Raw genomic sequence first — 16834 nt, 5'->3', positions numbered from 1 at the left:
TAATGGGGATCCCTTTGATTGGTTTTTCAAGTAATTGTGACCAAGATGCATACTAAGCGGGACATTTTATAGTTGAAAAGTCAACTTGTCAGTACTTTAGTTGTCCAGGTTCTGTAATTAACCATCACTCACGGGCCAAGTTGGCGGGTAGATGATGTCTTTAGCATGGCGACACACGGAACAGCCCACCACAACATCACCGTACTGTAGCCAGAAACGCCATTTATCACAAAAACTTCTACCACCACGTCCTTCTGCTTCCTTTTCTTCGATGGTGTGCTTCTGTTTAGCGTGCTTCTTGCTGACTCCGTGTAAATATCGCCACATGACGACCTATTTACCTACGCTTGCTAGCAGCAGACCCACAGACAGAGAGAAGCTGAGTCGGAGCTCCATTGACACTGACGCTCACCTGCACGAACGCAGCACGCCACCTCGCAGCACGCCACTGTTAACGATGGGGGGCATTAGCCACTGTTCTGCTGTAACCAGTCAGCTGCCAGCTAGAGCTAGCTAGCTTTAAATAAGATTATTATTTTGGTACATTTGCATAATCCTCTGAGATTTACTCGCCAAACTGAAAAACTTGCATTTGGCGCTCGGCGAGTGTTCATTTTCGGACCCTGTGACATATTTCTAGATACTTATTTGCCAACATACACACTATGATATGATGGGATATGTGTGAAAGAAGATATTTGTTGTATAATCTGCGTTTGTTTTAATGTTTGCATGTACGTTTAAAACAATTTAGTGTGAGTTGTTACTGTCTGTTTTGTGTTTTTACCGTTACACGGGCGACTGTGGCTTGGTGGCAGAGTGGGTCGTCCTCTGTTCGAGAGATTGGTGGTTCGATCCCCAGCTCCCCCGGTCCACATATCGAAGTGTCCTTGAGCAAGACACTGAACCCTGCGCATGGGTGTGTGAATGTGGTGTGAATGGTTAGATCAGATTAGATGGTCTGTCGATGTCCACTGCCATCAGTGTGAATGTCTGTGTGAACGGGTGAATGTGACAAACACTGTGAAGCGCCTTGAGGAGTCAGATGACTAGAAAGGCGCTTTATAAGTACAAGTCCATTTACCAATTACACTGTGTTTTTGTGCGTCTGCTAAACAGATTTTGTAATTTCAACAGGACTTAGTTGGATATTGGATGAAGTTTTAAAAATAATACTAATATGTACTGGTCTAGCTCCAGCTATCAGTAGTCATTGTTTTGTCCAAAGGTTTTGCCCGGGGCCACACTTATCACTCCTGCTACACCCGCTACATCGCCCTCCCCTGTTTGCTTACTTTATTCCCTTTATCCCATTACTCATGTGGTTTTGAGAGGCCGAAAGGGTGTGTTACATTTGTTGAGATCACAGGAAAGGATTTTGTGATTGAACCAAAATAGAGCTGACACATTTACAGACGTGGTCATACATCACATCACGTCCAGGCCATTCAAGGGAAACAGACCTACTCAGTCAGCCTCGTTTGGTAAAATCTCAGGACAAACCGACCATAAAATAAAAGGTTTGGCAGGCTCCGGGGGTCATTGTCGAGTATCTCTTCAGGTGTAGTGCACTCCTTTTGTTCACTCTCTCTTTAATGTTAAGCAAAGGTCGTGTTTCACACCATGAATGTAACATTAGCAAGCTGAAAACATGAGTTTGTGAATCTTCCATTGTAAACACGTTACAGTTCATTACCCTGTTTCCCTGGTTAACGGAGAGCTACTGTATGTAAACCTAGCATAGTTTTAAGTGTAACTCCATTATTAAAATACAAAACACGACTCCCAAATCGTCATGACCGAAAGAACATGGTCGTGGGTACAAGCGTCTGAAATGTGTTTCCTCAGGAGGGGGTCTGGAGTCTCCCTTAGAGAGAGGGGGAGAAGTTCAGCATCTGTGAGGAACTCGGAGTAGAGTCGCTGCTCCTTTGTGTTGAAAGGAGCCAGTTGAGGTGGTTCAGGATCATCTGGTAAGGATGAACCCTGGGCGCCTCCCTAGGGAGGTGTTCCAGGCACGTCCAGCTGGGAGGAGGCCTCGGGGAAGACCCAGGACCAGGTGGAGAGATTAGATCTCCACACTGGCCTGGGAACGCCTCAGGATCCCCCAGTTAGAGCTGGTTAATGTGGCCCGGGAAAGGGAAGTTTGGGGTCCCCTGCTAAAGCTGCTGCCCCCGAGACCCGACCCCAGATAAGAGGTTGAAGATGAGATGAGATGAGATGTGAACGCCATCTCTTGTGTGATCTCATGTTATCACGTTATTCGGCTGCTGTGCGAGGTAACTGAATGAATTGAATTGCCTTTATTGTCATTGTACCAGTGCAACGAAATTTACAGTACAATCCCTTAAAGTGCGGAAATAATTTAACATTAAAGCATCAAAAAGAAAAGGCCAGGCCTTTTAAAATGGCCTGGGAACGCCTCAGGATCCCCCAGTTAGAGCTGGTTTATGTGGCCCGGGAAAGGGAAGTTTGGGGTCCCCTGCTGCCTCTGAGACCCGACCCCGGATAAGAGGCTGAAGATGAGATGAGATGAAAACAACTGTAATTGTTTGTGCATTGACTAAATCGTACATCTGTAATGTTCATACAGGAGCAGAAAAGAAGTTGTATTCTCAGTTACTAACAAACACAAAATGCTCAGGCTCCTTCTGTAACTCACTTTTTTTTAATCACTGTGAAATAGTAGAAGTTAAAACACTCTTAAGCTTTTGCAATGTGACACATTTCCCAGTGAAATTGAATATGTGGGCAGATCAAATACAGATTTTTATTGGATTGCTTAAAGGGGCCGTGGCTTTGCACGTACAGCACGGTACAGAGCGTTCAGCAGCTGCAGGACCGTTGGCTGCCACCCACACCCCCCTGAAATAAAAAAATCCAACCTCATCCACGGTCTTTGGAAACAATCCAAACGCGCACCTCATCCTAAGATCTCGCTCCGCTCGCTACCCACGTTTAATTGGATGAATTAGTGCGACAGCCCCTGAGTTCACGTTACACACTTAAGCATTTAACACAAGATAAATGAACGATCAACTCTGGGAGACTAATATACTGTAATACCACTGTGTCTTTAGATCTGATGTAATATATTTTTATTTTAGTAGATACTAAAAAAGTATCAAATAACAATGTGAAAGATTGTGATCAACCAGAACAATCTGATATTACAGGTTTAATAATGCATTTATTATCTCATCTCATCTTCATCCACTTATCCGGGGTTGGGTCGCGGGTGTTCCCAGGCCAGTGTGGAGATCTAATCTCTCCACCTGGTCCTGGGTCTTCCCCGAGGCCTCCTCCCAGCTGGACGTGCCTGGAACACCTCCCTAGGGAGGCGCCCAGGGTTCATCCTTACCAGATGATCCTGAACCACCTCAACTGGCTCCTTTCAACACAAAGGAGCAGCGACTCTACTTCGAGTTCCTCACGGATGCTGAACTTCTCCCCCTCTCTCTAAGGGAGACTCCAGACCCCCTCCTGAGGAAACACATTTCAGACGCTTGTACCCGCGACCATGTTCTTTCGGTCATGACGATTTGGGAGTCGTGTTTTGTATTTTAATAATGGAGTTACACTTAAAACTATGCTAGGTTTACATACAGTAGCTCTCCGTTAACCAGGGAAACAGGGTAATGAACTGTAACGTGTTTACAATGGAAGATTCACAAACTCATGTTTTCAGCTTGCTAATGTTACATTCATGGTGTGAAACACGACCTTTGCTTAACATTAAAGAGAGAGTGAACAAAAGGAGTGCACTACACCTGAAGAGATACTCGACAATGACCCCCGGAGCCTGCCAAACCTTTTATTTTATGGTCGGTTTGTCCTGAGATTTTACCAAACGAGGCTGACTGAGTAGGTCTGTTTCCCTTGAATGGCCTGGACGTGATGTGATGTATGACCACGTCTGTAAATGTGTCAGCTCTATTTTGGTTCAATCACAAAATCCTTTCCTGTGATCTCAACAAATGTAACACACCCTTTCGGCCTCTCAAAACCACATGAGTAATGGGATAAAGGGAATAAAGTAAGCAAACAGGGGAGGGCGATGTAGCGGGTGTAGCAGGAGTGATAAGTGTGGCCCCGGGCAAAACCTTTGGACAAAACAATGACTACTGATAGCTGGAGCTAGACCAGTACATATTAGTATTATTTTTAAAACTTCATCCAATATCCAACTAAGTCCTGTTGAAATTACAAAATCTGTTTAGCAGACGCACAAAAACACAGTGTAATTGGTAAATGGACTTGTACTTATAAAGCGCCTTTCTAGTCATCTGACTCCTCAAGGCGCTTCACAGTGTTTGTCACATTCACCCGTTCACACAGACATTCACACTGATGGCAGTGGACATCGACAGACCATCTAATCTGATCTAACCATTCACACCACATTCACACACCCATGCGCAGGGTTCAGTGTCTTGCTCAAGGACACTTCGATATGTGGACCGGGGGAGCTGGGGATCGAACCACCAATCTCTCGAACAGAGGACGACCCACTCTGCCACCAAGCCACAGTCGCCCGTGTAACGGTAAAAACACAAAACAGACAGTAACAACTCACACTAAATTGTTTTAAACGTACATGCAAACATTAAAACAAACGCAGATTATACAACAAATATCTTCTTTCACACATATCCCATCATATCATAGTGTGTATGTTGGCAAATAAGTATCTAGAAATATGTCACAGGGTCCGAAAATGAACACTCGCCGAGCGCCAAATGCAAGTTTTTCAGTTTGGCGAGTAAATCTCAGAGGATTATGCAAATGTACCAAAATAATAATCTTATTTAAAGCTAGCTAGCTCTAGCTGGCAGCTGACTGGTTACAGCAGAACAGTGGCTAATGCCCCCCATCGTTAACAGTGGCGTGCTGCGAGGTGGCGTGCTGCGTTCGTGCAGGTGAGCGTCAGTGTCAATGGAGCTCCGACTCAGCTTCTCTCTGTCTGTGGGTCTGCTGCTAGCAAGCGTAGGTAAATAGGTCGTCATGTGGCGATATTTACACGGAGTCAGCAAGAAGCACGCTAAACAGAAGCACACCATCGAAGAAAAGGAAGCAGAAGGACGTGGTGGTAGAAGTTTTTGTGATAAATGGCGTTTCTGGCTACAGTACGGTGATGTTGTGGTGGGCTGTTCCGTGTGTCGCCATGCTAAAGACATCATCTACCCGCCAACTTGGCCCGTGAGTGATGGTTAATTACAGAACCTGGACAACTAAAGTACTGACTAGTTGACTTTTCAACTATAAAATGTCCTGCTTAGTATGCATCTTGGTCACAATTACTTGAAAAACCAATCAAAGGGATCCCCATTAAGACTAGACTTTATATTTTTTAAACTCTCAAATAGCCTCAGAAACCCATTATCAGCAGGGCTTTACTCACAGCTAATGAGGGGAATTTGGAGAGACTTAAATCTCCGTATGGTCGATGCACTTGGGTTTCAATCAGTTTTATGTTATCAGAGATGTCAGTCTAAGTGCTCTTAACGTCTGTGATAGGCGTAGCTTATTGTCTTGTTTCCTTGTTAATTCGTTTTCTCAGTAAGTCTATGGCCTGTGCTCTTTTTCTTTTAATGCTCCACTGGGCTTGGTTTGCTGCGAACAATCAATCACGGTAAACACCCCGCTACCAGTGCAACGAAATTTACAGTACAATCCCTTAAAGTGCGGAAATAATTTAACATTAAAGCATCAAAAAGAAAAGGCCAGGCCTTTTAAAATGGCCTGGGAACGCCTCAGGATCCCCCAGTTAGAGCTGGTTTATGTGGCCCGGGAAAGGGAAGTTTGGGGTCCCCTGCTGCCTCTGAGACCCGACCCCGGATAAGAGGCTGAAGATGAGATGAGATGAAAACAACTGTAATTGTTTGTGCATTGACTAAATCGTACATCTGTAATGTTCATACAGGAGCAGAAAAGAAGTTGTATTCTCAGTTACTAACAAACACAAAATGCTCAGGCTCCTTCTGTAACTCACTTTTTTTTAATCACTGTGAAATAGTAGAAGTTAAAACACTCTTAAGCTTTTGCAATGTGACACATTTCCCAGTGAAATTGAATACGTGGGCAGATCAAATACAGATTTTTATTGGATTGCTTAAAGGGGCCGTGGCTTTGCACGTACAGCACGGTACAGAGCGTTCAGCAGCTGCAGGACCGTTGGCTGCCACCCACACCTCCTGAAATAAAAAAATCCAACCTCATCCACGGTCTTTGGAAACAATCCAAACGCGAACCTCATCCTAAGATACCGCTCCGCTCGCTACCCACATTTAATTGGATAAATTAGTGCGACAGCCCCTGAGTTCACGTTACACACTTAAGCATTTAACAAGAGATAAATGAACGATCAACTCTGGGAGACTAATATACTGTAATACCACTGTGTCTTTAGATCTGATGTAACATATTTGATGTTAGTCGATACTAAAAAAGTATCAAATAACAATGTGAAAGATTGTGATCAACCAGAACAATCTGATATTACAGGTTTAATAATGCATTTATTATCTCATCTCATCTTCATCCGCTTATCCGGGGGTCGGGTCGCGAGTGTTCCCAGGCCAGTGTGGAGATCTAATCTCTCCACCTGGTCCTGGGTCTTCCCCGAGGCCTCCTCCCAGCTGGACGTGCCTGGAACACCTCCCTAGGGAGGCGCCCAGGGTTCATCCTTACCAGATGATCCTGAACCACCTCAACTGGCTCCTTTCAACGCAAAGGAGCAGCGGCTCTACTCCGAGTTCCTCACGGATGCTGAACTTCTCCCCCTCTCTCTAAGGGAGACTCCAGCCCCCCTCCTGAGGAAACACATTTCACACGCTTGTACCCGCGACCTGGTTCTTTGGGTCCTGACCCAGCTTTCATGACCACAGGTGAGGGTAGGAACCAAGATTGACCGGTAGATCGAGAGCTTTGCCTTCCGGTTCAGCTCTTTTTTTGTCACAACGGTGCCGAAAAATGAGAAAATATTTAGATATAAATCCAGTTTACTGTTATTAAAAGGTGGGTTACCACAGCTCCTCTTCAACATTGTAAAACGGTAATGATATAAAGAGAAAATAAGATATAAATATGACGAACACTGAGCATGACAAAGCATTTCGAGCCCTTGCACCTTTTGCACATTGTAGGCGAAAGGCCTCGCCTCTCTGTCCTGCCCTGTGTTTGTTCTACACGTTATTGTCTGTTTCTGTTCTTCTGTTCCTTATCTGGGTTTGCTGTGGGTAATGGCCTCACCCCAGGCTGATAACACAACATTGTCCCAACACCACTAAATCCTGTCACAAATAATGCTGTTCCGAATGCATCACAGACAATACGACAAAGGCAAAGTCTCAAACGATTACAAGTGAAGAGTTACAGCGTGTTTACAAGAAAGACTCAAACAGTGGGAGCAGAGAAGCAGAGCAGTAGGGCCCTGATCCTTTAAATAAAGTCAATATAATGTGGAATAAATAGCTAGATAGGTCTGTATGTTCAGTATCGGTCAACTGCTGACCATCTAAACCAGCGAACTCCAATTCACATTGGGCCAAATTTTAAAACTGGGACAAAGTTGTGGGCCAAACTCAATATTGACTAAAAAAATAAAAATAAAAATAAAGTCTGCAGATGTGCATGTGTTCCTTCTCTCCAGATGTGTAACGTTGAACCTTTCCAGTGCAGCTCCTTGTTCTTGTCGTGGTGTTTCTTCTGTTTGATTCTTTGGTTACAGCCACGGTGACAAACAGCTCTTTACCTTCACACACAGATCATCTGCTGAAAGCTCCTGTCCTCCATCTTTCTTTGGGTCGTTTTTGGGGAGTTTTCATCTGTTTTAGTCGTTTTTTTCCCGTTTTTGGGGAGTTTTCATCTGTTTTTAGTCGTTTTGTCATCTTTTTGTGGTGTTTTGCGTCTGTTTTTAGTCGTTTTGTCATCTTTTTGTGGTGTTTTGCGTCTGTTTTTAGTCATTACATCACTTTTTTTGTGGTGTTTTGCGTCTGTTTTTAGTAATTTCATCACTTTTTTGTGGTGTTTTCATCTGTTTTTAGTAATTTTGTCACGTTTTGTGGTGTTTTGCGTCTGTTTTTAGTCATTTCATCACTTTTTTGTGGTGTTTTGCGTCTGTTTTTAGTCATTTCATCACTTTTTTGTGGTGTTTTGCGTCTGTTTTTAGTAATTTTGTCACGTTTTGTGGTGTTTTGCGTCTGTTTTAAGTCATTTCTTGACTTTTTTGTGGTGTTTTCATCTTTCTTTACTAAAAAAGAAAAAAAAAAGACAGATCATCTGCCTCCCACCGCTGCTGATAGCTCCTGTCCTCCATCTTTCTTTGGGTCGTTTTTGTGGAGGGGTGGATTAAGTGTGTCTGCAGAGACTGGTAGCATGGATGCTCATGTTTGCTAACAGAAAAGTAGACGTGGATGTGCTTTATACTCGCGGGCCAGCTCTCATAGACCATGATATGATCTTGCGGGCCAAATATAAGTACACCGCGGGCCAGATTTGGCCCACGGGCCTGAGTTTGACACCCCTGATCTAAATAAACACAAAATAAAATAAACAGCTAAATAGTTCTGTACGTTCAGTATTACATAAAAAATAAACACTATTTCAGGATCACCCCGAGTCTTTTCTCTGCATTATGTGTTCTGTATAAAAGGTCTGCATGTATAAGTTGCTTTGGTGCTTAAGTCCTCTGGCTTTCGTGTAGCCTGATGATTTAGTTTGTGGCTAAATGAAAGTCTGACACGTGGCCTGTGATTCAGCTTCTTCTGCAGTCAGATCTATAAATGTATTGTTGGTGTAACACTGCTTGATTACATAGCTGTTTCACCATTTGGCCCGGGGTTTTTGTTACACATCTCTCACCGATCAACGTCTTCGTCTTTAGGAAGTAATTGCCATTTTTAGCTTAAGTCATGTGCTGTAGTTTGCTCTTGTTGAACTCCCCTGGTTGAGGATGATGCTCAGTGTCCTCAGCTGGTGTGGTTGTAGGTACTATCTCAGATCGGAGGGCACGCATTCATGAATTATCCAAGCCCAGCAAAACAAACTTGTGTCCCTAGTCCCAGCAGTAAGTTGACCCTCTCAGCCCACCGAGGGCTGACGCGGTGGGTCGCGGTGACCTCTCGGCCTCCCTCAGTGATCCAGGCCTTTCTCCCAGCCCTCAGCTCAGCACCCACGTGTTGTCAGCAGCTCCTGTTACGTAAGCTCTCCTGCCAGACAAAAGCTCAGCCATCCCAGACACAAATCACTGACCGCCCCATGTTGGCAGCAGCACCGCTAGTGTTAGCAGTGCCAGTAATCCACATAGGGTAGTTCTTGTATATGATTTTATTTAGCTGGACGCCAAATGTAAAATGTTGGCCCCCAAATGAAATAATTGTGGCGGCGTGGAATATAATTTAGAATATTTCCACGCGTCACTGCTGTTAAACTGCCATGACACGAGGTGAACATCGGCTATAACGTCTATGCACCTGTCAGACCCAGGCAGGATTGAAGACTCAGATGCGGAGGTTTTGCGGATCGATACTGAATTTATTAACTTGACGACAGAACAAAAAATCACTCCGCACAGGAGGAGGAACAAAACAAAAGTGACCAGTAATAAAACAGTCTCTGTGGAAAATGTGTAAGAGGACAGATTTTTCAAGCAGGTTTACAAAGTGAAGGGGGACACCTGACCTTTTCTGACCTCCGACAGACATTGAAAAAAATCAAATGTTCTGCCAAAGTGTGTTAATGCTTTAAAAGCTCATCGTCCCACACAAGTCCCATGTCTCCACTTAGCAGTTGAGCGTCAGAGAAGGGTCTTTGCTTGTTGGCTCGCTTCCTACATGTTAAAAAAGGTGAAGTATTAAAACAAAAGGTGTTTTTGGGAAATACACGTGAACGAGGCTGTGGGACAAAACGCTTGAGACATTCGACACAAGGTACGAAATCATCTGGCGCCGATCAAGGGGGAAGACACAGACTTTATACACATGAAGGGAGGGGAACCACAGGTGGAGACAGTCATGGATCAGGGGAGGACGTCAGACCGGTGACACAAGAGGAAGGGCACGTGACCTGGAGCGAGAGGAGAGTTACTTTTCAAAATAAAACAGGAAATGCACAGGACAAAAACCCAAAGACAGAACAGACCTCACCGCGGCGTGACAGCACCTTTTTGTAGAAAGTCAAGTCAAGTCAAGTCAAGTCACTTTTATTTATATAGCCCATTTAAATACAACAGGAGTTGACCCAAAGCGCTTTACATTAGAAGAAATCAGGTTTGGGCAGGACAGTAGATAAAAGGAGCCCAAGAATACACAGGTCTTGACAAAACAATGCATAAAATAAGTAAAAAAGAAAACAATATTAGGATCAGGAATCAGCATCGAATAAAAACAGGTGAAATAGAATCAAGCAAGAAAATAAAAGAAGTAAAAAGTAAGAAGAAGGTTAAAGGCAATAGACTAAGTGAAATAAAATATATAGAAATAAATTAAAATAGAAAATAATAAATAAAAAGTTAGTGGGGAGTAAGGGAGGGTGTTAAGGGTTGTTAAAGGCAAGAGTGAGAAGGTGTGTCTTTAAATTAGACTTAAAGCTGGAAAGGGTGGTAGAGGACTTCACAGGTTTGGGCCAACAACAGAGAAAAGCCCGGTCACCTTTAGTTTTGAGACGTGTACGGGGCACAGACAAGAGCTGTTTTGTAGATGACCGGGTCGACCTGGGGGTGGAGTGTGGGGAGAGCATTTCTACAATATAAGGGGGGGGGGCTAAGGCATTAAGAGCTTTAAAAACAAAGAGTAAAATCTTAAAATCAATTCTGAATTTGACAGGGAGCCAGTGCAACTGAGCCAGGACTGCACTGGCAACATCACACCAGATGAACTCTGCATGCCAACCAAAATACGGTTAAGTTTCACCAAACCTAGGCTTCACCTCACAATTGATCTTGCATCTGATGGACTTGATACACCCGTAGCCTCCAGAACTCTCTCTGTCGTTATGTCATGAACGTTTTTTCCTCTCCTGTCCTGATGACGTGCGTTCTGACGTATCCACCACAGTCTGTCCTCTGTCTTTTGTTTTGTTACACTGCACCGGTTTAAAACCATAACCACGACATGAAGCATCAACGTTCCTTAATAACGCTTGACTCATGCGGGCGAATATGCTCTCAGATCAGATCCAATAAATGAATAAATTCACATTACACATCCTTTCCACTTTGCAAAAGATTGATATTTCTTTAACATGAGTGATTTTAGTGTATGATGGTGTGGTGTGGTGTGCTACCAGAGGCCTTGTGCTACACTATCCGGCCATTTTTATTATTTATTTGTGTTTTCAAAGGAGCGGCATGTGACTTCATATCAAAGGCATCGGAGTGGGTTCACAGGAATGGCTGCTGATGTTTCAGGCCCAGAGTGACAACAGCCGGCCCTTTGTTGGTCCGTGTTGGTACTTTCTGTCCTCAGCCCCTCACTTTTATCGCCCTGTTCACAGCGCATTGTGTTGTCAGTGTTGGTATTTGCAGTAAATAGGCCAAACAACAGAAACAACAGTGTTTCTCTCATTAATCAAACCAATACAATTCCCTGAAGAGAGTCTGGATCCTGTAACGCCATCGGACTAATACTCATTTATACAGATAATCACTTAAAATGCACTGGTTTTCCATAATTTCAAGATTCAAGATTCAAGATTCAAGATTCAAGAAGCTTTATTTATTTATCCCGAGGGAAATTATTGTGCAACAGTTTCGATACAAAGGCGGAAAAGGATCAGAGTAACAATAAGCATAAACATAAATCAAATCAAAATAAAGCTAACGTCAAATAAATCAAGCAATGAACCAAGTGTGACAGAGTGCAACAGACGTCGTGGTTAAGAGTAGGTTTATACAATATACAACAATACGCAGCGTGCAGTTTAGCAGCATGTTGAAATGAAATAAGTACAAACTAGATAAGTGAGAAGGAGCGATAAGTTATAAGTGTTAAAAATGTTAAAAATGTAGCAGCATGTCCTACAGAACTAAGTGACAGTATGGCACAGTGGAGTGTAGCAGCATTTCGTACTTCAGTCAGTTACAGTAAACCACAGTGAAATGTAGCAGCATGTCCTAAAGCACAGTAAGTGTATCAGCAGATAGTTACAGTACCACAATTTATCAATGTTGGGACTTTTACATTGACTTGACGTTTCCTTTCAGTTAATTTAAAACTTAACTCCTGTGTATTGGAAGTGGTATTTTTGATCTGGCAGCACTGAGTTGACAGATCAGATTGAAGCTTACTGTAATACCTCTTTGATATAGGAGACACCAGCCTCTCCTCTACTCTCCTTTTATATAAGAGACACATATGTAATACAGTTCTGCCGCGTCACATAAGCCACATGCATTGAACGCATTCATTGGTGTCACATTGGTGTGACGACTGGTGTCACAAGTTAAAGGGATAGTGTGCATGTGGTCCTAATGGTAGTTAATGTATGTAGATGACGGTTATCACATCACTGTCTGACAGCATGGTAAAGCGTAAAATATTCAAACTTTAGCATACATTTGAACAGAAATTGATATTTCAGGTTGCTAAAACAGGTTTAGAGCAGTACATTGCTTAGCTTCCATGTTGGTTGCTTCTACTTCACACAACCCCACTTCAAAATAGCTCAACTATCCCTTTAATGTCTCTTTTCGAAGTCTAGAGTCTGTACCTGAGTTTCATTTGTGTCATTGTTGTACTAAACAACATTTACACAACACAATACTAAACTAAAGGTTGGTTACAGTGTTACTTCTGCAGCCATGTTGGCCCCTCAGTCCTCTCTGTACTCTCTTTATTTGTTGTTTCTTGATAGATAGATAGATAGATATATAGATAGATAGATAGATAGATAGATAGAGGGATAGATAGATAGATAGATAGATAGAGGGATAGATAGAGGGATAGATAGATAGATAGAGGGATAGATAGATAGATAGAGTGATAGATGGATAGATAGATAGATAGACAGACAGATAGATAGATAGATAGATAGAGTGATAGATGGATGGATAGATAGATAGATAGATAGATAGATAGATGGATAGATAGAGTGATAGATAGATGGATAGATAGATAGATAGATAGAGTGATAGATGGATAGATAGATAGATAGATAGATAGAGTGATAGATAGATAGATAGATAGATAGAGTGATAGATAGATAGATAGAGTGATAGATGGATAGATAGATAGATAGATAGATAGAGGGATAGATAGATAGATAGATAGATAGATAGATAGATAGATAGATAGATAGATAGATAGATAGATAGATAGATAGAGGGATAGATAGATAGATAGATAGATAGATAGATAACTTTATTTATCCCCGAGGGGACATTAGGTCATCGTAGCAGCGGTACAAAACACTCAGAAGTACAACAAATAAAATACAATATAAAATATAAAATATGAACAACAATAAGAGTACAGTATCACAGGTATACACTATATTACAATATACTATGTGGTGAAAGTAGGAGAGTTAAATGTTTAAATGTCAATATTCTTAAATTCTCACTTATTTGAATCCCTTATCTTCACCAAAGCCAGGCAACTTAACCCAGGTCCGGGTGAGCGTTGACTCTTTCCAGGTCAGCCTCAAATGCAACGATAGCTCCTGATTCATAAGACACTGGCGTTCATTCGCAGGCTCTAGCAAAAGAGAAGCAGGTCGCTCCGATACATAAGTTGATCCTGACCCAGCTTTTTCAGCAGCGCAGTGCACCACTGACAAACATACAAACACAGTGCAGGGCCTAACCAGGGTATCAGGTCTAATACGTGCACTTGCACATGGAAAGTTTAGTGCATATAAGTCAATATTATGTCAATTTCACTTTTTACTGAAACAGAGGATGAAGAGATTGCTGCCTTGATAACTTCCTACTGTCATTTGCAAAATCCTGCACCATCTTTATTTTGGTCTGATAACAAACTGGGCACCCTGGATTGATTTTCTTTTGGTACCTATAGCAACACACATACTCCACCAGCACAGTGTGTTTCGATGCAGTGCTATTACCTAACCCACACCTCTGTGTTAGTCTGAATGGGGTCCGAGTCTGCTTTGATACCACCGTGGTTTTAAATGGTTAACTGGCCACAGTCTCACATCTCTGAAGTTGTTTTGTATGCGATCAGCAGACCCGAATACTGCAGAATTGACAAACTGCAAGAATGTGAGGAGACCGTGCAAGGGAAGCCGCCGAATGCCTGACTTTGCAGAGAACGCTCTGGAAATACTCCACAGGCTGAGAAAGGCCTTTTATACCCAAGTATGTTCCTCCCCTGCGTGCCTGTGTGTGTGTGGCTCTTACTGTTATAATGATGGAGAAACCGAGGGAGGAAGGGAGGGCATGAAGCGAGAGCACGATGGAGAGGTGTAAGAAGAGTAAACTCGTGAGTCATCAGGCGCAGTGGAAAAGAGTTCACTGAGTCAGAGATGAGGCAGGAACATTGGGTGGTGGATGAGCCATGGGACGGATGGGAATAGATGACTGTAGGTAGATAAAAAAAAAAGTCAGGCAGAACTGGATCAGGCAGTTAAGGAACTTCAAAGCAGCGTAATGACTCGGTAGTTTTACGGTTGTGCACAGCAAGCTCGTTTTTGGAACGTCCAGAGAACATTGTCACTGTTTGTCGCTGACTACAGTAAATGTTATAAACTGTATTTAACTCATAACAGGGCAGCACAATATATTCTTTACATGATCTACAAAACTAATACTAGTGATTGATATTAATGCTCACAGTGTCAAGTAGGAATAGCATTCTGTAGCCGAGATTTGAGCATGTAGAGCATCCCGTAATTAAAGATTTCATCTTAGGGCGCACTCCCACTGTCCGTCCACCCCGTGCCCCGTGCTTTAGGGTACTTGTCCCCCCCTCCAGGCCTGTTTGTACTCACACTACCTGGGCCTCGGAGAATGCTTCTTGCTGCCTATACGTCATCACGCCGTAACACGTCACACGCATTGATGACGTCTAACGATGCGTGGCTTTGTTTCCAGATCTTTCCGTAGACCTCTGAGTTTTTGTGCGTCTTGTCGACTGTTTTTGAATCTTTTCATCGACCAAATCTGCAGTAAACACTCCACCTCCGCATCACACCAACGTGAACCTTTCACCGCCATTGTTTTAAATGTCCGCGCATGGTCCCTCCTTCTTTTTTCTATGTCCCAACAGGCGCACAGGAAATGACCTCAGAACCGCCGTAGGCCTCGTGCTCGTGCTCGTACACATGCGCATGCTTGTGCTCATACATGTGCAAACACTCTACAAAAGCCCAACTCGCTCAAACGGTCCGTGGACGGCAAGCGGGCCGCAGCTAGGCGCGGTGCGGTTGCACTCACTGGTCAAACGAAATAGGCTTTACCCATAAAACCTGTTTTGGGCACGGTACAGAAGGACAGTGTGAGTGCGTCCATATACCACACGTTGGAGAGTGTTTGAATCACTCTAGAAAATAAAGCAACTCAGCAAAGTGCTTTGGAAGGACAAATGTTCCAGAAGGAGGCTTGAAACGGTGAAGCACTGCTGGAAAAGTGCCTGCATGCTCAGAATACCTTTCCTGGTAAAACAAAGGCTTTCAGCTTTCGCTTGGCCTCAAAAGCACGTCTTGTTAGCCAGAGATGCTTTGATTCACGCCTTTTGTCTGGCCGTGCATCGATTGCCCTTTACATCCTTTGTGTCAACGGCACATTGATGCTGACTCTTCTTTCCCTCAGTCTTGATAATGTTTCTGTATTGATTTCAGGGCCCAACTGATGTTTCTGCCATTGACATTTGACGAGTAAAATTGTCTAATTGATTTCAAAGGAGCCTCTTCGCAGGAGTACTGTTTCTTCATATCACGCCGCTCCAACACATTTGACCTTAAACTGTGTTTAACATTGAGGTCCAATTACTTCAAATATAGTGTGTTTCTATAAGGGGTGTCGCCATTCTCCAAATCAACCATTCAATTTGACTTTGGCCGTCACGATTTTAATGGATTTTTGGAAATTTTTGTTCAGCATGGCAGTTCTATCAAGTCTTGATTTGTAAAGATCAACAGATCGTCAGTTTTATGCCCTTGCAGCTGTTATTTTCATTTTTTTGGCAGGAGCTCAGTCCATAGGTGACTCGGCCTGGAACCGCAGGTTCGATCTAACTTTATCCGTCTTCTCTTTTCAGGTGTGGCAGGTGGAGTAGCAACGCAGGGTAGAGGACTGCTCGCCCTCACCCCGTCCCCCCGCTGCTCTCAGAGCAGAGTCCGTGTTTGTTTTTTGTTTTTTTTGTTTGTTTTTTTCTGCCCGGATACAACCCGCAACCTGGTGAATTCATGATCACATGACCGTGGATATGGACGCAGTCCTGTCCGACTTTGTCCGTTCCACTGGAGCTGAACCAGGACTGGCCAGAGATCTGCTGGAGGGTGAGTTGCACAGTATTTCATTACGCCACTGGTCTCGGACAGAAAACATATTTTCAAATTTTCTTGCTGTCCTTTTGCAATTAATGGGACTTGAAGTGGTAAATGAAGAAGTGAGGAGCTGTCTGCATGTATATGGATACTTTTGAAAACAGATATTTTCCCCCCCTACGTATAAAAACTATAAATCACATCCACATGACTTTCGTTTTACAAAATATATCACACTAGAATGCAAAACGACACCAAACGCGGTGGTGGTGCGAGGTGCAAAAAAACGCCATGTCAACGATACGCTGAATATCAGAGGAGAAGAGTCTGAGAGTCGTGAGCTTATTTTATGCATCGTTATCTCTTCATTTAATATCTGATAGATGGCTGA

General features: G+C 43.2%; 1 protein-coding gene across 2 annotated transcripts in view; it reads left to right on the top strand.

Annotated features, from left to right (window-relative positions):
- The window catches only part of otud7b (OTU deubiquitinase 7B), a 48083-nt gene that overhangs the window by 12760 nt on the left and 18489 nt on the right, over nt 1-16834 (top strand). For both annotated transcript variants that reach the window (XM_083918427.1, XM_083918426.1), the window contains exon 2: nt 16215-16455. In XM_083918427.1, the coding sequence (XP_083774553.1) occupies nt 16371-16455 (85 nt within the window). In that variant the 5' untranslated portion in view covers nt 16215-16370. The remainder of the gene's footprint in view (nt 1-16214; nt 16456-16834) is intronic.

Source organism: Echiichthys vipera, assembly GCF_963691815.1.
Source record: "Echiichthys vipera genome assembly, chromosome: 8".
Lineage (NCBI taxonomy): Eukaryota > Metazoa > Chordata > Actinopteri > Perciformes > Trachinidae > Echiichthys > Echiichthys vipera.
Note: the sequence above shows the minus strand (reverse complement) of the source record. Positions and strands in the feature narration are given on the sequence as shown.